Source organism: Sciurus vulgaris (assembly GCF_902686455.1).
Source record: "Sciurus vulgaris genome assembly, chromosome: 2".
Classification (NCBI taxonomy): domain Eukaryota; kingdom Metazoa; phylum Chordata; class Mammalia; order Rodentia; family Sciuridae; genus Sciurus; species Sciurus vulgaris.
Window position 1 is genome coordinate 30,299,340 of NC_136462.1, and position 21,808 is coordinate 30,321,147.

General features: G+C 49.8%; 2 protein-coding genes across 5 annotated transcripts in view; both read left to right on the forward strand.

Annotated features, from left to right (window-relative positions):
* MIDEAS (mitotic deacetylase associated SANT domain protein) overlaps window positions 1-21,808 on the forward strand; it is a 63,306-nt gene that overhangs the window by 26,693 nt on the left and 14,805 nt on the right. For 3 of the 4 annotated variants that reach the window (XM_079129748.1, XM_079129750.1, XM_079129747.1), the window contains exons 2-3: window positions 14,237-15,931; window positions 17,449-17,748. In XM_079129748.1, the coding sequence (XP_078985874.1) occupies window positions 14,480-15,931; window positions 17,449-17,748 (1,752 nt within the window). In that variant the 5' untranslated portion in view covers window positions 14,237-14,479. Of the gene's footprint in view, window positions 1-2,268; window positions 3,139-14,236; window positions 15,932-17,448; window positions 17,749-21,808 lie in introns of those variants that run through there. The other variant, XM_079129749.1, reaches the window with a different exon arrangement.
* The window catches only part of HEATR4 (HEAT repeat containing 4), a gene marked incomplete at its 3' end in the record, with an annotated part of 285,455 nt that overhangs the window by 17,121 nt on the left and 246,526 nt on the right, over window positions 1-21,808 (forward strand). The window lies entirely within an intron of this gene.

Sequence of the window (21,808 nt, forward strand, 5' to 3'; positions counted from 1 at the left end):
GTAAAATGGGAAGGATAATAGTATTTCATGGGGTTACTGTGAAGACTAAACAAGATCATGCATGTAAAGTGACATAGTAGGTACTTAGCAGATGGTAGCTATCATTTCACTAATTCCAGGTCCAGCTGCTGTTTGCTTTTTGCTCCTACCAGGGAAGAGGATATGAAGGATGTCCTGTTTGTGGTAGGAAAGCAGTGCCCCGCACTTAAGCAAATGAAGCTTGTTTTCTAACTCCCACGGCCCTGGGCACAACTATGTGATCCACTACCTGCTAGATGGGCCCAGTCACTGGTGCATTTGTGTCTTAGCAAGGGACTCTGTCCCTGCAGACAAGGGTTAAGGGCTCAGCTTCCCAGAGATCAGAATGTGCTCTGGGGAACCTACCCGCCCAGGCCCTAGGCTGAACTGCTCACGTGGGCGTGGGCGGGAGGAAGCCTGCTTTCTCAGCCAAGGAAAAAGTCCCCTTGTCTTTGCTTCACCTGAGCCTCCCAGTGTGACCTGGATAGAGGTTTGGAGTCATGCCTCCAAGGACCACCTTGGCCCTTTCACTGGTTGAAATAGATCAAGGACAAGGCAGCATCAAGGATTATATAAGAAAGTTGCCACTTGTCAGAGAAGAGCTGAGGTTTTGCTGGGTGGAGGTGGGGGTCTCCCTTCGGGAAGCGTTTGCTGCTGTGGTTTGTGGGGGCCGGTGGGGAGGGGTGGGCCCAGCCCGAGGCTTCCCTAGCAGCCTCGCTTCTGCTCTTCCTGGAACGCAGCCTCGTGCTGTGGCGAGCTAGGAAGGTGCTCCTTGTTCCCTCTGCCTTTCTCCCCAGCCGCAAGTAGCTCACTCGTGGTGACAGCGTTTTTTCCAGGCACTGCTTCTTCCTGCAGGAGTCTCCAGGAGGGGGAGGGTAGCAGCCAGGGCCAGCTAGCCAAGCCTGGAGAGAGGGAAGCACCTTGGGCTTGCAGCCAGAAGGGGGTTCCCTCAGGTCATGCAACTTCTCTGGGGAAATGGAGTCCAGAGAGGAAGGAATGCGTTGAGGGATTTTGCTCCCCAGATTTTCCCACTAGTTGGGCAGACAAAGGCCTCAGTCCAGCCCACTGTGGCCCAAATTTGCCAGTTCTCTGGACGGGAAGGCTCCTGAGCTCAGAAGGGGCTTTCGTGGTAACTAGAGTGCAGGAGGGCTGGCCCTTCAACCTCCTCTTCCCAGCCTATTGGCAGGTCCTGGGACAAGCACCTGGCTTCTCACCTGACCTTGTACCGTCTGAAGCCACAGATGGCCATAGGTCATAGTCCTGAACTACTCAGCCCCTAGAAATCACTGCAGAGCTGGAAAACACTCTGGGACATCTAGTCCCACTCCACTTTCAAATGAGGAAGCCTAGAGGCTGTGAATTGCTGGAGGTTTCCATACAGGCTCGGCTTCTACCCCAGGGAGCAGGAAGAGGGTCTGCGCCTGTGTCCTGTCCAGGGTCACTGCCCCTCCCAGTTTGGAAGTTGAGAGGGTTGCTTCAGTGCAGAAGAGCCCAGAGGAATACTGTCTGGGCTCCTGGGTGTGGCCCAGCCCTCAGCTGGCTCTGTAGTTATTTATTTGTCTGAGTGTGAGTGTGTGTGTGTGTGTGTGTGTGTGTGTGTGTGTGTGCGCGCGCGCGTGCACGCACGAGGTCTGTGGTTGGAAGGCTAGATCTGAGTGAAAGCAGAAGTACCCACACTACGTCAGCTATGCCACGCGCAGATTGGGCCTTGCATGGACTGTCGGGAGAGGAATAAAGCGGGCAGAGGTGCCTCTGCATGGTAGCTGTTAGTGTTCATTTCTGTTCTTGCAGCAAGCTTGCACACTTGAGCATAAACAGCATTTCCACGTTGCTGGCAGCTGCCTTTCCTTGCTGGCTCTGGGGAGAAGAGGTGCCAAAAATAATCAGGCAGGCACTTCCACTTGTGGAACATTCATTGTGGTGGCCTTTGGCAGGCTTGCCTTCTGCAGGCCCAGTGTCTCTGCCGTGCCTGCTCCTACTTCCTGTGGCCACCCTTCCTCAGCCTCCCTCAGGTGATGGAGCCTTCCTTTTTATTGGTTTTCTTAGAGTGAACCCAAGAGGGTGGTGGCTCCTCCTTGTGGGCCTGGAAGCTCCGCCAGGTATTATGTGGGAAATACTCTTACCCCCTTGTGTCCCTGCAGGCCCTGCTGGCACAGCTGAGTCCAGAGGAGGCCTGTGCTGTGTGTGCTCTGGACTTCTTGCCAGCCCTGTCTCCTGGGTCTGTAGGCCAGATGCCCTGCATACCTGCAGAGCCCAACACTGTTGCAGGGACTCCTTGACTCCTTGTCCTATGCCTACCTGGACAGTCCTGGATGAAACAAACGATTCATTTCCCCCAACTTGTTATAGACTGATAATCATACCTGAACTACCCCTGTTCAGCAAGGGGTGGGGAGGAAATCACATTTATTGAGTGCTCAGTTTGTGCCAGGCACTTCATCTATGTATTAGATCATTTAATCCCACAATACCTATAACTCAAAGCTGTTATGCTCACTCACCAACAAGGAACCTGAGGCTTGCAGAGGTTGGGGATGGGAGAAGTCAGCAGGTATTCTGTCTAACCCTCCTACCACACAGCTCCACATTTCTCCTGACTATTTTAATGTGCACAAGGAACAATGCCTTACCTTTGGAATGCATTGCTGATAGTAGGAATTTGGGTCAGTCATTCCTGCAAGGGAGGAGGGGAAAGGCTTGGTTTAGGCCTTCCAGAGACCTTCCATGTGTCTGTTCCTCCCTAAACACATCCCAGCCTCTGTAGTCCTGAGAACATCTCTGGGGACCATGGGTTGGGGGCAAGTGGAATCTTGGGTCTCTTTTTCTGGCTGCTGAGTTTGACCCCAGGCCTGTCATTCCTGCTGGCTTGGCCCAGGTCCCAGAGAGCCTGGTTGGTGTGTACTTGGTGCTTAGGCTGAATGCTCTGCCGGTGCCTGGTGTACTGTGCCAAAGGCCTCTGGGTGTATTTCAGGAACAATAAAGAATAAATCAACACAGGAGAAAGGGCCCTACAGCAGCTGCTCAGAGATTGGAGAAATGCAAGGAATGTGCAAGCATTTGGCAGAGGGCCTGTATCTTGACCGGGGCCTGAGAAAGGGCTGATGCTGACTTGATGGTCGGGTGAGTAAGACAGGCAGCTCTCTGTGCCCACTCCGCAGCCCTTCTAGGAGACTCCCGTCAGCCGTGCTGGGAGCCCTTCACTGCTGGCAGCAGGTGTTTGTGCTTCTTACTCATTAGCAGTATTACGTGCATCCTTCACTCACCCCAAACCAGCAGACACCAACCTCAGCATGTTCCTCAGCCCCAGTCCTAGTAGGCCTTTTCTAGAGCTGAACTTCAGAGAGCATAGACTGAGGGGAGCTCGTCAGCCTTGACCCCATGTACCAGACCCCTAGCTGCACCTCCCTGCTGGGGACGGAGATGAGCCAAACAAATGTTAAGGGCCTGGCAGTGCCAGGTCTGGGGTGTGCCAAGTGTGAGGACATCCACCTAGAAGCCCTGATCACAGCTCTACCCAAGGAGTCATCCACGGAGTCATGGTCACCTTACCTCTCAGGGTTCATGGGCCATGAAACAGGGATTTCTACCATGGTCTTTGGAGTGCGTGGGCCCTGCTTGTCTCCCCTACTCAGGATGTGCCATAAACAGCTTTTATTTAAGAATTTATGTTCTTGGGAGAAAAAGCCCCCACACCCTGGAGCCCCATGCAGAGGCATGGGTGGTTATGGCTGGAGCTGATGCCCAGTGTGCTGGGCAGGGGCCATTAGCATGGAGCTGATTGGATTCAGACTGTAGGGGGCCAGGGGAAAGAAAGGAACCCCGGGCCCCATGGAGATTTGGGACATCTGACAAGCAAGGAAGAGTCGAGGCTTTATTTTTAAAGAGCTGTTGGCCAACTGTAGGTACAGGGTTGAAGGGTGTGGGAGGGGTGTGGCTTCCTCCTGGGGAAGAAGATGTTGGGTCTTCCAGTTTGGCCCAGGGGTGTGAGTCACCTGCAGCTGGGCCTCTTGCAGCAACCTTTGCCGACCAGCCACACTTACAGAACATCACAGTAGTTTTCAGGCCAGCTGAAGCCACTCTTCAGGGAGGGCACAAGCAGTCCAGAGGCATCTGCTGTCTACCTGGTGCTCCTGTCCTATGTCCCAGATCACCTCGTGTGGTATCCGGGCAGGAGGCAAAGCCTGAAACTTGGGGAGGGAGTTTGCAGAAAGAGCTCTGGAGACAAGCAGGCCTGGGCTCCAGTTCTGGCCTTGCCTCTGTACTACTGTAACCTAAGGCAAATGATTTGACCCCTGGGATTTTTCCAGGTTCCTTGTGGAGAAAGGGGGAGAGCAAAATACTTAGCTTGTGTGCAGGTGTAGTGTGCGAAGGGTAGCCTGTGTAGAGTGCTCAGCGCTGGGCCTGCAGAGTGGCACGCTCAAGAAATTTAAGAGGTATTGATGAAATCTTGTTTATGTGGTGTTGGGATTAACTTGGGCTCCAGGTTTTGCCCAGTGCCTTGCCAAGAGCTGGAGCCTGCCTAAATGGAGGTATGAAGCATTATATTAGAGTCCTTGATTCTGGGGACCTGCTATTCTCCTGGCTGTGTGTCCTAAGGCAAATTTCTTTCCTTCTCTGGACTGCTGTGCGGAATGAGCAATTGGACTGGGTGAACTCCAGCATCCCTTGATATTTGGAATCTGTTCAGCCTTTCCCAACTAGACCTTGCTTTGCCAGCTGGCTGGGCAGAGAGGCCCGAGCCACCTTTTCCACGTGGTAGGAGGCCTTTATTTCAGAGTGAGATTCTGCTGACCCTGCAGCTTTCAACCCATTCCTGCAGCCCTCCTCCCCCATCTCTACACTCTTCTAGCTTCCAGGGGCTTTTACCAGTACCCCTAATCTGGAAGGGAACCTGTTTCTGGCAGACTGGGCCTGGGATTATTTCTTGAGAAGAACATTATATACAGCCACCCTGGGAGGGAACAGAAGGACAGAGTCCATGCTGGCTTGGTGGGTTCTCAAGTGTAGCATTCCCTCTGGGCCCACAAGTATAGGGTGCTGAAAAGAGTAGGACCTGGAAGGATCTTGCTTCTGACTTGTAACAGCAGCACCTCAGTTTCTGTCTGTAGCAGGGAGACAATGGGAGGCTCATAAGGTTTACACTTTAGGATATGTAAAGTGCCCAGCTCAGAGAAGTGCTCTGTGAATTTCCTTTCTTTTGGGAAGAATCTGCCTTTTCCTCCTGTAGACTGGCCACAGATATTTGCCTGAGGCCATTTTCCCAAGGAAAAGCAGGGCTACCTAACAAGCTGCTGCAACCCCAAAGGCCTCATTATTGCACAGCTGTTTTGATTCTGAGACCAACCTTGGGGTCAGGATCAATGTGTTTGGTGTGAGGGATGGGCAAGGGGCGACCCACATGTTTGCAAATGTCTGAGATCTGCTGCGCAACAGATGTGGAGAACATGGGCTGAGGAAGGAGTGGCCTTTTTGATCTGGGCAAACTTGGACAGTTATTTCTAAACTTTTTTTTCTGTAAGTCTCCCAAATTTGTTACTGGATTTCCAATTTCAGTTCATTTTAATCAAAGAACATGTTTTGTGATTTCAGTCTTTTAAAACCTGTTTTACGGATTGATTTGTAATTTTATGTTCCATGTGCTCTTGAGAAGAGTGTATTCTGCTGTGGGGTGAAATGTTCTGTAGATGTCTTTTAAATCTAATTTGTTATAAATATTACAGTATTCTTTTCCTTGTTGATCTTTTGTTTAGTTGTATTGTCCATTGAAAGAGGAGTATTGAAGTCTCCAATCATTATTGTTGAATTGTTTGTTTCTCCCTGCAATTCTGATGGTTTTTGCTTCAGTGTTTTGGAGCTCTAGTTTTTAGGTGCATATGTGTTTATAACTGTGATTGCCTCTTGATGGATAGATAAATTTTATCATTACAGAATAAGTCTTCTTTGTCTCTAGTAACACTTTTTGTCGTAAGGTCTATTTTGTCAGATATTGGTATATCTGATATGGCTACTGTTTGTATGGTATCTCTTTTTTCCCCCTCTACTTTCAATCTGTTTATGTCTTTGAATATAAAGTGTGTATCTTGTAAACTGTATATAATTGGATCATCTTTTTAAAAATTCTGCCAACCACTGCCTTTTTTTCTTTTTTCGGGGGGTTATTGGGGATTGAACTCAGGGGCACTCAACCACTGAGCCACGTCCCCAGCCCTATTTTGTATTGTATTTAGAGACAGGGTCTCGGGCTGGGGAGATAGCTCAGTCAGTAGCGTGCTTACCTTGTAAGCACAAGGCCCTGGGTTCAATCCCCAGCACCCCAAAAAACAAAAAAAGAAAGATAAAACTGAACTGATTGAAATTGACATAGAGACAGGGTCTCACTGAGTTGCTCAGTGCCTTGCCATTGCTGAGGCTGGCTTTGAACTTGAGATCCTCCTGCCTCAGCCTCCTGAGCCACTGCAATTACAGGCATGTACCCCAGTGCCTGGGCTAAACACTGCTTTTTAATTGGAGTGTTTCATACATTTACATTTAAAGTAGCTATTGACAAGGTAAGATATTTGTCTGCCATTTTGCTACTTGATTTCCATATCTTATGTCTTTTTATCCACTGTTCCTTAATACCGTCGTCTTTTGTATGAGTAGATATTTTTGAATATACCATTCTAGGCTGTAAACTAAGACAAAGTAAGGCTTGAATGAGATTTTTAAATTGTCACACAATGCACTTAGAACAGTGCCTGGCACTTAGTAAGCGGTCCATGAACATGGGCACTTGGCTGGGCCCCAGTCCAGTCATCCCTCAGACTAGCTGGGGCTCTGTGGGACCCCTCATATCTTCTGGGCAATGCACAGCATTCTGGCAGTAGTTCATTTTGGGGAATGGTGAGTGGTGGGTCCTGGGAAACTTCACTATATTCGCTCCTGGCCCTTGATTCCTTCCTATGTTTTGGGGGCTGTTCTGTGGGATGTTTGGTGCCTGGGCCACACCTGAACTACTTATGAAGTCGTACAGATTTCCCCTCCTGCTCCCCATCCCCCTGCCACCAGACCCATGAAACACCCTGTCTGGGTGGATCTTCCTGCCTACATTGACGTTTGAGAACCACCGCTCAACACAGACATGGATGGGCAGCAGAGTGTGACAGAGAGTCAGCAGGTTTGGATTCAGATCCTGGCTCCTTATTGTGAGCTCTGTGACCTGGGATGAGTTACTTCTCAGAGCCAACCTCTCCTCATTTCTCAGTTGGGAATAAGTAGTTATACAAGGAAGCAACTCAATACCTTGGGCGTGCAGTTAGTGCTGATGGTTACTGTTTCTTGTGGCAGTTCTTTGTTACAGAGGCATTTCTATGCCCCATTCCTGGCTCTTAAGTCCCTTCTGGACCAGACACCTGATTCTCTAACAAGCAGTCCACTGTCCTCTCCATTGGGCGCCCCTGCTGCTTCTAGCCTTGAGGCTGAAACAGAAGAATATTGAAGAAGCATTATGGGATAGTGGTGGAATAGCACGAAGATTCAGAACGACAACAGTATGTGCTGGAGGGCTGCCTGGAGGAGGCAGGCCTTGAAAGAAGGCTGATTGTTAGAATAGGTTTGGGGTTTCCAGGCAGAGAGAACAGCTTCCTAGAGGCTTGAAGTCCAGGGGCTAGTCCAGGGGCTCCCCATCTGTCACCCATTCTTTGTATTCACCTCTAGCCCCCTGAACAAGACACCTTGCATTATAGTTAATGTGTGTTTCTGTGTCTCTCTCTGCCCACTAGTCTAGGAGCTTAGCACGGGCAGAAACTGTGCCTTGTCTCCTGTGTCTCCCTAGAGCGTGGCCTGCAGCCAGCACCCAGCAAATGCTTGTTGAATGGATGAAGGGGCCTCAGCAGGGCAGGGTGTGTGGTAGGGGAAGGGACAGGGCGGAGCCATGTTAAGGGAGGCCCCTGTGACTGGCCTCCTCTGTATCTAGGTCCAGGGCCGAGGTTGGCACTGGGGCACTCAGGCATGAACTCCAGAGAGCCTGCCTTGGACCTGCAAGGAAGCCAAGCCTTTCCAGAAGGAGAGGGGGAAACTGGAGCAGCCTCTGGTGGCATAACCCCACAGGGAACAGAACAGAGGCCCCAGCAGTGCCCAAGAAGCCCTCACCAGGGTTTAGTCACACGAAGACACAGTAGCAAAGACACTTGCTGCATCTCTCATAGAGAGTACCTACACGGGCCAACCTTCCACTTTTTTTCTGCTGAGCCTTGAATCCGGCTGGGAGAGGTTTCCTGGGCTGCCTGTGGTCCTTGGGTGACCCTTGACTAGGAGGGAGGTATCCAGTCAGTCCTTCAAGCTGAACCTGGAGGCTCGTTCCTCTGCCAGCTTTGCCCATGCCTGCACTTTTTTCTGCTTCAGCTTCCCTTTGTAAAAGGGACCTAGTTATCCTGGCCTCTCTGGATATCCCGTGGGTGCTTGGGGGCAGTGGGGTTTGGAGATGATAAAGGTGGGTGCCTGGATGGAGCCCTGAGTGTCTCATGAGGCAGAAGTTTCCCCTCTCACACATAAACCTTTAAAAGCATCTCAGTGTTGGCATTTTTACTGTCAAAGCTCAAACTACAGCCAGCTGGAACCCTGGCCAAACTTCTGAGCCTGACCAGTTTGATGGCTGAGGCCCTGGAGAGTCCTGCTTCCCCTGTTGGCCTGCACCATGCATCTCTGAGCACAAGTTTGGTACAAGGATGGGGTGATCCAGGGACTGTGTGGATGGGAGTAGGCAGGTCATAGGCCTCCTGTGTGTTCCCTCCTGCTCCTAGGGGCAGTAACACTTGTGGGAGGCAGGTCCACGCCCCTTGCCTTTGAGCCTCCTTCCTTATTGGTTTGCAAGCCCCTTGAGAACAGGGCGCATATGTCCAGTGGTTTGGAGAAATGGGAGCTTTTAGACTGTATGTGAATTCCCAGTTGTGGTGGGGCAGAGGGCAAATGGCCCTCAGACAGCCACTATGTCTAGAGGGAAAGTTTATTTAGGACCTGGGTAACTCTAGCTGGCCCAAGACCATTGACCCAGTCTGGCTGTAGCCAGGGACCCTAGATAGCTGGGAGAGAGCCTTTTAGAATGAGAGCCTGGACTAGGGGGCCACCTGGGCCATCTAGGGCCCTTGTCATGACCCTCCCATGTTGTCCTAGCTGGACCTTGGTGTTCTGAGGCCCAGGCTAGTCATGTCAGGGCACCAGGTAAACAGACTCCCAGACTCCTGTTCCTTGCATGGTTTAGGCAAGGGTGGGAAGCTTTGTGGCGTTTTTCCAAGTAACCTGCACAGGGTGTGGGACAGAAAGTGAGAGTGACAGACCAGGAGCAAGTAGCTGCTGGGCAAGACATGGGAAAAGGATTTGTGTTCACTTTACTGGAGAGGGCCTGGACTGTAAGGTTGGGGTAGGGTCTTGAGAGTGAACCTTTTTACATCATTCAGCCCCCTGGAGAGTGTGCATAAGGTGTGGGACTGGCCTTGGGACCAGGCAGGGATCCATGCCAGACACCTGGCTGTGAGTAGTGCCTCTGCCCAGGCATGCTCTGACTCACCTTGGGTGCAGTCTTGAATGAGCATCCCATGAGCCAGTTATAAACCAGCGTCAAGGCACAAGGGTCTGCCATGGAGTCCGCTGTCTCCTGGGGACGAGGAAACAGGAACCTAGGATTTAGTGTGCTGAGCACATGGGGGTGGGGTTAGGAGGCGTAATGAGCTCACATAGCAGTTCCTGTCTCAGCCTTGGGGTCAGGAAAGCTTCCCAGAGGAAACAGTGTCTGAGCCCTGAAGGATGAGCAGGACTTGGCCAAATGAGACGGGTGGAAAGGTCTTACAGACAGAGGTTCAGCCTGACCAGAGACCTGGAAGCAAAGTGGGAATAGCACATTGGTGGCCCTGACTGTATGACTCAGCGTGACATGTCTGGAGAAGGGTTAGGAGCCAAAGTCTGCAGGGGCTTGTGGGCAGGGTAGGGAGTTTAGACTTTGTCCCAAGACAGTGTCTGATGCTCAGAAAAGTGACTCACCTGAAGTTCAGTGCCTTGTTGGATACCTTGTTTGGGCCTCTCTTGCCCTTAAGTGGGAGACACATGAGCCCTAACTCCCCTGCTTCCTTGTGCTGAGCTTGCAGGGCTGGGGGTAGCCCAGATTTAAGAGCAGGAGCTTGGAGATTAGCCTCCGAGGGCCTGGGGGGTAATCCATTTGGCTCTGGCCCAGGTCAGAGCGGAGCCCCTGTGGCTGCTGGGCACCTCCTCTTTGCCTGTTTCCTTGACTCATAGCAGTCTTATTTCTTAGATGAAGCACTGATTGCTCCGGGTGGCTGGTGAGTGGCTGGGTCCCCTCAGTGACTATGGCCTGGTCCTCTGCCCTATGGTGAGGACTCACCAGTCTCTCCTGGGTGGGCCAGCCAATGTTGGACATGAGCCGGGCTGCTGATGGCACTTGAGAAACCTTTGTGTTAGAATTGCTGTCCCTGCAGAGCATGCTGACCATGAGCACAGAGCACCCACAGGCCCTTATAGCACCTTCCCCTCAAATGTCTGCAAAACCCACATGTGAGATCAGGACTGCTTTCTTTTGTGGCACACACTGCTTTCTTCTGCAGAGAGAGTGCTTCTGACTATAGATCTTCCCGAAGATAGGTTCCCGGCCACTGGGGCTGGCTCTTGCCTTGTCTTCAGCCCAGGGGGACCTGTGGGTCTGGTCAAGGATTGGTTGCAGCAGAGAAGAGTCTGGAGGAAGGGACAAGTGAAGAGAGCGTGACAGTCCCACAGACTGACAGAGTGGGTTGCAGTCTGGGGCCCCGTGGTAGCTGTGGGTTTCCTTTTACAGTGTTCCTGCATCCGTTGTCGGAGGCCCTGCAGCTGGTCCCAGGGGTGAGCCGCCTACTGGGGTTCCTTCTTGTGCCCTCTTCCCTGCATCTCTGGGACTTGACTCATAGGTTGGCAGCTTTTGCAGAGTATGGCTTCCTTCCTCTTCCTCCCTGCAAGCTCCTCCTGAGGGACTGAGGAGTAGGAATGGGGCAGAAGAAATGGGAAGAGGTGGCTCAGTCCTGACCCAGGTAGGCTGGGAGGTGCTAGTGGGCTCAGCAGGAAACCACCCTGGCAGAAGCCAGAACTGAGCCAGCAAGGAGGCTGCAGGGGCCATAGAGCCCAGCCTGGTGGTCAGTGCAGGAGAAAGCGTCAGTGTCAGGCCTCCCTGCAGCTGGACCCCGTGTGCCTGCAGGCCCCTTTGTGGCGAGGTCCCTTCCCTGCCTTCTGCAAGATTGAGGGTCTCAGCTGTCTTTGGGGAGAATGGGAGAGGCTTACCTGCAAAGGGGTCAGGCAAGAGTAAGAGACTCTGCAGTGCTAAAGAGGAGTATCTGTGTCAGCAGATCCTCACTCTGAAGGTGGTGGGGAGTGTGCTGGGAAAGGAACTGGGCCTTCATGGAGGAATAAGAGCTTGATCTTGGAGTCTGGTAGATTTGGCTTTAAGTCCTGGTCCTGAGACATAATTATGTGTGACCACAGGCAAGTTACTTTGCTTCTCTGAGCCTCATCTTCCTCACCTGCAAAATGGAAGTTAAAATAGCAACACCAACCTTATAAGGCAGTTGTGGGCATTCAAAGAATTCCAGGTACTTAGGACCCCAGTGGCATAAGCCCAACCTTGTTTTATTGTTATTGCTGCTGTTACTTAGTGCTCTGCTTCCTCCTGGGTGGTCCCTTCCCTTCTGCCTCCCAGGTTCCCAGGCATTTTTCACTCCTCTCCCCATCCCCCCAGAGGCTGACCTTTCTTCTTTGGGGGCCCCAGATCCATCTGTCTGTGCCCCTGGCACTCTGCTCTCCAGTGGGGGTGACAGGGAGGCCTCTGCAGCAGGAAGCTTTTGGGGGTGATTCAAATTCCCCAAACCAGGCTCCTTGATTTGTTCTAAGCCAGGCATCTGTCTCAGCCTCAGAAACCTACTGCAGTGTCCCCAACAGTGGCCCCCTCGATGTGTAGAATGTGAGTAGCAGCTGAGCGTAGCCCCTCTGCAGGCCCTCCTAGCAGATTTCTGGAGCTCCCTGCACAGGCTCCACCCTGTTCCCCCACATCTGCCCCTGCCTGGGCCCCTCTATCAGGCACACACTGGCACGCGCACCCAGGCCTGCCTGCCACGTGGGCCTTCCCTTGCTCCAGGCCCCAACCCCCAAGCCTGTGCTGTGGCTCGCTAGGCGACAGGTCTGTGATAGGGGGAGGCATGAGTGCATGTGAATACTGCACCCCCAAGGCACAGGGACACGTGGGCCTGCTGGCTGCCCCTAGGCCTGCAGGCTGCCCCTCTGCTCCTCCCCTCTCAAATGTTCTTCCTTCCTCTGCCTTACTTCTGTACACAGACTTCTAGTTCCTAGGGCCTGAGGCTCCCTGGGAGAGGCAGAGCTGGACAATCCCACCCTGCAGCTTCACAAGGGCACCAGGGTGACTTTCAGTTTGGGGACTGGCTTTTGGATCTCTGCTCTGAGTTGGGTTGGCTGTCAGGGAAAGAGGGTTTAAAAGCAAGAGCAGGGTTTGTTTAAAAGGTCATTTCTTCGTCTCTCAACTTTCCTTTCTTGTCCAAATCTTCTCGCTCCTGCTGGGGGTTAGGGTGACTTGGGTACCCCCAGTCCCCACCTTATTCGCTCTGCGACTTCCCTAAATGAAGACAAAGGAGATGCACTTGGAGAGGGTCTATCTTATTGCCTTCAGGGTTGAGGAGCCAAGGAAGGAAATCCAGAGGGAAGTTACTCCCCTTCTGGATGCAGGGCGAAAGTGAAAGACAGGGAGGGGGCCTCCAGTGAGTCACGCCAGGCAGGCAGGCAGGCCCCGGGAACCAGGGCCGGAGCTGCGGAAACGTGCAGAGGAGCGATAGCACCACGGCTCGCCTCAGGGAGGGGGCAGCACTGGGTGTAGGCAGGGCTTTGGACCCGCCCAGCCCCTGCCCTCTGCTGGTTTCCTGGGAATTGCCTGGGCTGCTAATGATGACCTGGAGCACACAGGGCCTGAGGTCACCTGGACCTGCAGATTTATTCTCCAGAGCAACCTAAGCTTTCTGCCCTCCTTTCCCCTCCCAGCCTGAATAACCCAGGATCAGAATCTTCCTTGGGGAAGAGGTGAGCATGTAGCTCCTACCCCCACCAAATTCCCCGGCAAGGAAAAAAAAAATCTCTCAGAGTTTTTAAAAATACATGCAAGCAGTTACATAAATTGTAAAATACAGGTCTGGATTCTGTTCTGTAGGAGCAGGATTAATAGAGCAACCCTTTAAAAAATCAAATTAGAGAGGGCTGAGGCATGTAATCCAATGCTAAGCACATGCATGGAGCCCTGGGTTTGATCCTCAGCACCAAAAAAGAAAAAGAAAGAAAGGAAAAGAAAAATGTTAGCAAACAAAAAGAGAAAACTGAGTACTTCAGTTATGATATCATGGAGAAACCTTTTGCATCTAAGTTCCAGCAAACTAAACCTCTCATATATGAGACTATTCTTTGCTCAGAGTGCCAGGGGCTCTTCAGCCATGTGTGGCGGGGACAGCCAACCATGTTGACCAGCTTCTGGACTGGATTAGGCGTCCAGCCAGCCAGGGCTGCAAAACAGGTTTTGTGCTAGTTGAGAAAGACTCCTGCAGCCAGAACCCCACCCAGCAGCTCTTCCCAGGGGTGGGGCCTCACCTACATGCCTCTTATTTGAAGGGCTGTGAGCCTGGCCTGGGTGCTGGACTCTGAAGGCCTGGTGGGACTGCACAGGAGGTGTGGCTGTGCTGGAAATGACCCCCACACGCGCACTTCTGTGTCTGGGATGTGCTTGGAGTGTCAGAGGATGTATTGGCTGGATAAAGATCCCCTTGGATCTGGAAGGAGGCTACTGTGTAGATAAGCAAGGAGAATCAGACCTGGCTGCCCCTGCGCAGTGGGCTGAGGCCTGGGTTAAGGAGCCCTGTTTGGCCTTTGTTGCCCTTCTCCCAGCTTGCCTCAAGGGCTTAGGCTGGATATCAGCCCCATCTGGTCCTTCAACATGTGCCTTTGTGCAGTGCACACATTATACAATCAAATACAGCAGCCCTGGAGCTTAACTAGGAGGTGGTGGGACAAGAGTACCTTGGGGGAGGCTGCTGATCCTGCTGTCTTACCAGTGCTGCTCTGTGACATGGGACTAGAGACCTTGGAGGCCTCCTTCTCACTCTTGTGCTGACATCTAGGGATCCTGTGACTGACGTTGTCACTCTTCCTTCTGCAGGCTCTAGCACCCTGTGGAGCATCATGATCTGGGAAGAGTAGATGAGCCCAAGAGACTTTCTGGAAGAGAAAGGAGCTGCCAGCAGTTCTCTCTCCCTGTGCCTGACCACATCATCCAGTATCATCAGCCCCTGCTCTGCCCTCACTGGCTTCTGGACTAAGGCCAGTCTTCCAGCAGGACCTTTCCCCAGGGAATGGGCAACTGGTGAAGTAGGTCTCACTGCCGGGCTCCACTGGCCACACCATGAACCTCCAGGCCCAGCCTAAGGCTCAAAACAAGCGGAAGCGTTGCCTCTTTGGGGACCAGGAGCCAGCTGCCAAGGAGCAGCCAGCACCCCTGCAGGCTCCGCAGCAGTCCATCAGAGTGAAGGAGGAGCAATACGGTGAGCACGAGAGTCCAGCAGGGGCTGCCTCCACCTCTCAGCCTGTCGAGCTGCCCCCTCCTAACAGCCTGGCCCTGCTGAACTCTGTGGTATATGGGCCTGATCCGAACACAACAGCCATGTTGTCCCAGCAGGTGGGCTCAGTAAAGTGGCCCAACTCTGTGATGGCCCCAGGGCGCGGCCCAGAGCATGGAGGGGGTGGGGGTGTCAGTGACAGTGGTTGGCAGCAGCAGCCAGGCCAGCCTCCACCCCACTCTACGTGGAACCGTCTGTCCCTCTACAGTGGACACAAAGGGAGCCCTCATCCCAGCGTGGGGGTTTCTACCTACTATAACCACCCCGAGGCACTGAAGCGGGAGAAAGTGGGGGGCCCACAGGTGGACCGCTATGGAAACGCAGTGCGTCCCATGATGCCCCAGAAGGTGCAGTTGGAAGTGGGGCGGCCCCAGGCACCCCTGAACTCTTTCCATGCCAAGAAACCCCCAAACCAGACGCTGCCCCTGCAACCCTTCCAGCTGGCATTTGGACACCAGGTGAACCGGCAGGTCTTCCGGCAGGGCCCGCCACCCCCCAACCCAGCTGCTGCCTTCCCCCCACAGAAGCAGCAGCAGCAGCAGCAGCAGCAACAGCAGCAGCAGCAGCAGCAGCAGGCAGCCCTGCCACAGATGCAGCTCTTCGAGAACTTCTACTCCATGCAGCAGCCAACTGCGCAGCAGCCCCAGGACTTTGGCCTGCCGACGGCTGGGCCTCTGGGACAGTCCCACCTGGCTCACCACAGCATGGCCCCCTACCCCTTTCCCCACAACCCGGATATGAACCCAGAACTGCGAAAGGCCCTCCTGCAGGAGGCAGCCCCGCAGCCCATGCTACCTCAGCCCCAGATCGCCTTCCCCCGCCGCTCCCGCCGCCTCTCCAAGGAGGGGATTCTGCCTCCCACCTCCCTGGATGGGGCTGGTACCCAACCTGGGCAGGAGCCCACTGGCAATCTCTTCCTACATCAATGGCCCCTGCAGCAGCCTCCACCCAGCTCCCTGGGGCAGCCCCATCCTGAAGCTCTGGGATTCCCACTGGAACTCAGGGAGGCCCAGCTGCTGCCTGATGGGGAAAGACTGGCACCTAATGGTCGGGAGCGTGAGGTTCCTGCCATGGGCAACGAGGAGGGCATAAGGGCAGGAGGCACAGGGGACTGTGGACAGGTGCTACGGGGTGGGGTGATCCAGAGCACAAGACGGAGGCGCCGGGCGTCCCAGGAGGCCAATCTGCTCACCCTGGCCCAGAAGGCGGTGGAGCTGGCCTCACTACAGAACGCAAAGGTAAGATGAGCATTGGGTGACAGATCTGGCAACGGGGAGGGGATAGCAAGAGACACTAGGCCCAAAAGGGCAGCTTTTTCAGTTCACTAAAGATCACGCAAAGGACCCCTACACAAGAATTCATACCTGAAGGGAAGCTGAAGTTCATATACATGAAGGATTGGGGTCAGGAGGTGAGACCATTTCGAGGTCCAGTGTGCTAAAAGACAAGAATGTAGTGGTGCTTACATGTGATTGCATCTGTCAAACGTCATTGAACAGTTACTTAAAATAGGTTCATTTGCTTGTATGTAAACTATACTAAAATAAGGTTGATTTTTTAAAAAAGCAAAAGATAATAACAATAGGGAGAAAGAATGAACAGAATTTGAGCATGTGTGTTATGCTGGGAATTTTTTTGTTGTTGCTTATTTGTTGTTTTACCTGATAACATATAATTTATCATCAAACCCAATGAGAAGGGCGCTGTCAGCTCTCCCTGCTTTCTACTTGGAAATGCTGAGCCCAAAGTGGGATTTCCCAAGGTCACATAGCTGGAATAGAAGTCTAGTATCTGACCCCCAAAGCCAGTGTTTGCCCCTACCTTCACTAGAGGCCTCCAACAATGCCTTAGGACCTGCGAAGTAGAAGGCTTCAGAATTTGCTCTGTGTTTAGGGACAGCCAGCTGCCTGTGGAGAAATAGATGCAAAGACTATCCCTTGTGCATGCCAATAATCTCAGCTGTTTGGAAGGCTGACACAGGAGGATGGCAAGTTCAAAGGAAGCCTGGGCAATTTAGTGAGACCCTGCCTCAAAAAAAAGAAAAGAAAAAAAAAAAAAAAAAAAAAGGCAGGGGAGGTGCAGGAAGCGCTGGAGACATAGCTCAGTGGTAGAATGTCTCTGGCTTCAATACCCAGTATTGAAACAACAGAACAAAACCGTCCCTAGCGCTGGGCACAGTGTTGCACACCTGTAATCCCAGTGGCTCCAGAGCCTAAGGCAGGAGGATTGTGAGTTCAAAGCCAGTCACAGCAAAAGCAAGGTGCTAAGCAACTCATTGAGACCCTGTCTCCAAATAAAATACAAAATAGGGCTGGGATGTGGCTCAATGGTTGAGTGCCCCTGAGTTCAATCCCCAGTACCAAAACAACAACAACAATGAAAAACCACTCCTAGTCTTGTTCTGGGTTCCTTACTGTGCTTTTCAGAGATGTTTTTGAATATTTAGATGCTAAGTCATGTGTCATACTCTATGCTGGCTAGTGAAACACATGTGTAAGCCACTTGTGGCCTGAGATGGCTGTCTGGGGCTCCCTACTACAGGCCAGGATGGCAGGACCTGACAGAGAGGTTATGGAGAGTATTTACATGTGGTGGGAGAGAGAAGAGGTTATGAGGAAGAAGCCAGGTTGTCATAGACCAGTGAGAGTCATTGTGAGTGTATGAGTCTCTGGATTAAATGGTTGAGAGAGTTCTGGATCAGTAAATCAGGGCTGATCTTCTGAACCTCACTGCTGTTCCTTCCCCTCTTCTTCAGGAAACCAACGGCTCTGAGGAAAAGCGGAAAAGCGTACTGGCCTCAACTGCCAAGTGTGGGGTAGAGTTTTCTGAGCCTTCCTTAGCTGCCAAACGATTGCGAGAAGACAGTGGGATGGTACCCCTCATCATCCCAGTATCTGTGCCTGTGCGAGCTGTGGACCCAACCGAGGTGGCTCAGGCTGGAGGTGTTGCTGAGGATGGCAAGGGTTCTGAACAGAATCCCAGTGAGCACAAGCCATCAGTCATTGTCACCCGCAGGCGGTCCACCCGCAACCCTGGAATGGATGCGCCAGCTCAGGTATGAGGCTCCTGGGTATCCCTCCAGTGTCTGAGTGCTCCAGGGGCACAGGACCCCCACGGAAACAGAGACCATGGAGGTGTTGAAGGGCTTTGAGGGACCCGTGGAGATACTGTTTTTATTTTCTAAACCACACTTCTGGATGGTGCACATACAGGGAATGAGATAGTTTTATACTTGAAATTGAAATTGCCTGGGAAAATCGAGGATGTGTGGTGTTTTTTTGTTTTTGTTTTTGTTTCTTTTGCTTTAGGTCAGCAAATTTTGACTGGCCCTACTGTGGGTCAAGGCCCATGCTGGGTTTTGGGAGAGATGCTTGCTTATTCTGTTAGGATTGACACAAGTATTTTGAAATCTCCCACTGAAATTGAGGTTTTGTTTGTGTCTTCTTTTACCTCTGTCATTATTTGTGTGATATATTTTGATGCAGTATTAGAAGGTGCATTCTCTTCCAGAACTGGATTAGACACCTTTATCATCATGAAAGTTTTCTTTTTATCATTAATAATATTTTATCTTTTAAAATCTATGTGGTCAGCTGGATTTCTTTTGGTTAGTTTCTGCAGGGTGTATCTTTTTTAAATTATTTTTTTAGTTGTAGATGGACACAATACCTTTATTTTATTTATTTACTTTTATGCAGTGCTGAGGATCAAACCCAGGGCCTCACACATGCTAGGCGAGTGCTCTACCACTCAGCCACAATCCCAGCCCAGCAGGGTGTGTGTATCTTTACCTTAATCTTTTCTTTATCCTTGATTTAAGGGAATGGTTTTCAAGTGGTGTACAATGGGGTTTGTTATTTTCTTGTCTAATAACTTTTGTCCTTTAATTAGAACACAGGTACAGTCTACATGTTTCTATTTATTTATTTCCCAATAAAGTTGTATATATACCATACAACATGTTTGATATAGTGTATATTGTGGTATAGCTAAATCAGGCTAATTAACATATCTATTAGCTCACATACTTATTTGTATTTTTTTGGTGCTAAGAACATTTAAAATGTGCTCTCTTAGCAATTTACAAGTACACATGCAGTGTTACTAGTGAAAGTCACCATGTCATTTAGTAGATCTACTGAACTTACTCCTGCTGTCTTCTTGAAGTCGTTTCCTTTGATCAACCTCTCCCCCAAGCCTAGCTTGTGGTAACCACCATTCTACTGTCTGCCTCTATACGAGTTCTACTTTTTTAGCTTCCACTGATAGAGTTTGCCTTTCCGGTATGTACTGATATACCTGGTTTGTCTTCTGCCATCTACTGTTAGCTTTCTGTTTATCCCATCCCGCCTTTCCTATGCTATGTTCCTCCCCCAACCTCACTTGGATCCATTAGGGTTGTTATTCCATTTCTCAGCTTTGTTCATTTATTACTTAGATGCATAATTATTTCTCTTTGAGTGATTATTCTAGCAGACTTCTTCCCTGTATTTCTGCTGTAGGACTGAGTCCTACAGAAAGGGATTTGAGTGACTGTTTTCTCAACTCTGAGGAACTGTACATGGTGAGTACCATCCTAGATGCAGGAGAGACATTCCTAATTACCTACAGTGAGTGCCTTATGACTCTGAGGCTTAATTCTCTGATTGAGAACACTGCTTGAGATTAAAACCTGCATCCTCGACTTATTGAAATCTAGTGTAAATTAGTTCTTTTATCTCTTTCTGTACAATAAAGATCTTAAAATGCCTTGATTCCATTTCCCACCAATTCCCAACCTGTAGAATTATTGACAGGCACTTTTGTTCACTGTATTTTTAATACACAAGGACATGATAGCATTACCACTGTATTCATGTTATTCATTTTAGATTTACCCCCAACACTTGTCCTTTGTTGCTTTCATTTCTTCTTATTTCTCTAAGCTTCCATCTCCAATCATTTATATGCTGCTTGAAGAACATCCCTTACATTTCCTTCAGTTTGAGTCTGCTAATGATGATTTTTTTTTTTTTGGATGGTTTTTGGGATTGAACCCAGGGCCTCATCCACACTAGGATAGTGCTGTTCGACTGAGCTATATCCCCAGTCTCCATGATGAAAGTTACTTATCTGTGACTATCTGAAAGTTGAGGTTTTCTCTTCATTTTTGAAGGATAACTTTGCCTGGTAGTAAATTACGGGTTTTGCTATGTTATACCTAGGTATGTGTTTTTCCTGTATAAACTTTCTAGTACTTCTTGAATATTTCCTCTCTGTTTTCTCTCGTCTCTTTCTGGATCTTCAGTTACATGTTTGTTAGTCCTTTTTACCATATCCCCTGTTTTATCTCTGTTGTGCCCTTTCCGATATATTCTATTTTTTTTAAAATAAGTTTTAGTTGTAGATGGACACAATAGCTTTATTTAATTTATTTATTTTTACTTGGTGCTGAGGATCGAACCCAGGGCTTCACACATGTGAGGCAAGTGCTCCACCATTGAGCTACAACCCCAGCCCTATAATCTGTTTATTGTGATCTTTCACTTCACCTTTAGCTGTGTTTAATATATTGTTAAATCCATTCACTGAGTTCTTATTTTTAGTTTTACTTTTTTTATTACTAAATTTCTGTTTAGTTCATTTTCATAGTTTCTAGTTCCTCGGTAAAATTCTCAAGCTTACTTTTTATTTTGTTGCAAAAGTTTAGTCTAGTTTTCTTTAATTTTATATCTGATAACTCCATTGATGTTGATCTGTTGCTATTACCTTTTACTTCTTGATTTTAAATCCCACCTTGTTTTCTTGTGTATTAGGTTATTTTTTATTGAATGTCAGGTATATTAGTCCATTTTCTGTTGGTATAACAAAATACCTGAAACTGGGTATTTATAAAGAAAAAAAGCCTTATTTAGCTCATCACAGTTTTAGAGGCTTAAAATCCAAGGTTGGGCAGACCCATCCATTCAGCCTCTGGTGAGGGTCCCCTTTGACTGCATCACAGCGTGATAGATGGCATCATGGTGAGGGCCTGTGCAAGAGGCAGAGAGCAGTCCCATAGTGAGACAGGAAGCAAGAGAGATTCAGTGACCAGGCCTGCTCTTTTAGAACAAATTGCACTTAAAAGAACAAACTCATTCTGCAAGACCAGCATGTCTTTTCCAATAGCGAAGCTCCTACGACACAGTTACCTTGCACTAGGCCCTACACCGCTTCAACACTGCCACACTGGGGACCAAGCCTCACACATCCAAACCATAACCTCATAACCTGTATAAAGAAAATCATTGAATGTCTGAGGAGTGTGGCTTTAGTTTCACAAGACTTGACCCGTATCCCTCTAATCGTTTCTTTCCCAGAGGTAGGTTGGGACTGTGTGAGGGCTGATTCCAGGAGTCTGCACCAGCCCCCACATAAAGCTACTTGTAATACTGGCTCTTTCCCCATGGTCCTAGTACTGGATGTTCTGAAAAACTGAGAACTAACTCCAATGCATTTTTTTTTCTGTAAAAATTTAGATTTTCTTCATTTAGTATCATTCAGTATTGTTTATTTACTATCTCCCCGCCTCAGACAACATTTTAAAGCTTTCTGTAACATCTCCCCATCTTCTAGAGTAACTCATCCTTAACAGACATTTTGTATCACAGATAAGAAGCCATGACTTCATGGCCAAGTTCTGAACTGACCTGAAAAAAACAATGTATATGTGTCTGTATGTCTCATGTGAATCTCTCTCTCTTTCTCTCTCTCTGTTTCCCTCTCTCTCTTTAAATGTGGTGAGGTAATTAAAAGACATTGAATAATAATGCTTTCCTCTTCCAAAGATGAGTAGTCTTCGGAAGATAAGTAGCAAAGAGCATTATCAATCCTGAATCATTTTCATTTTATCAGAGATTGAGATGGGATGATTTAAAGTTTGGCTTTTCCAAGACTAGCCTGTTTCTGATTCACTTTTATTCTGAGACATAGCGCTATGGAGTCCTAATCCAAGCCTGAATATTTACCAGACTTCCTTCCATGGCAGGCCTGTTTTTATTCTGTTAGCAGCTGCTTTTTTTTTTTTTTTGTACCGGGGATTGAACCCAGGGGCACACTCAACCACTGAGCCACATCTCCAGCCCTTTTTTTTTTTT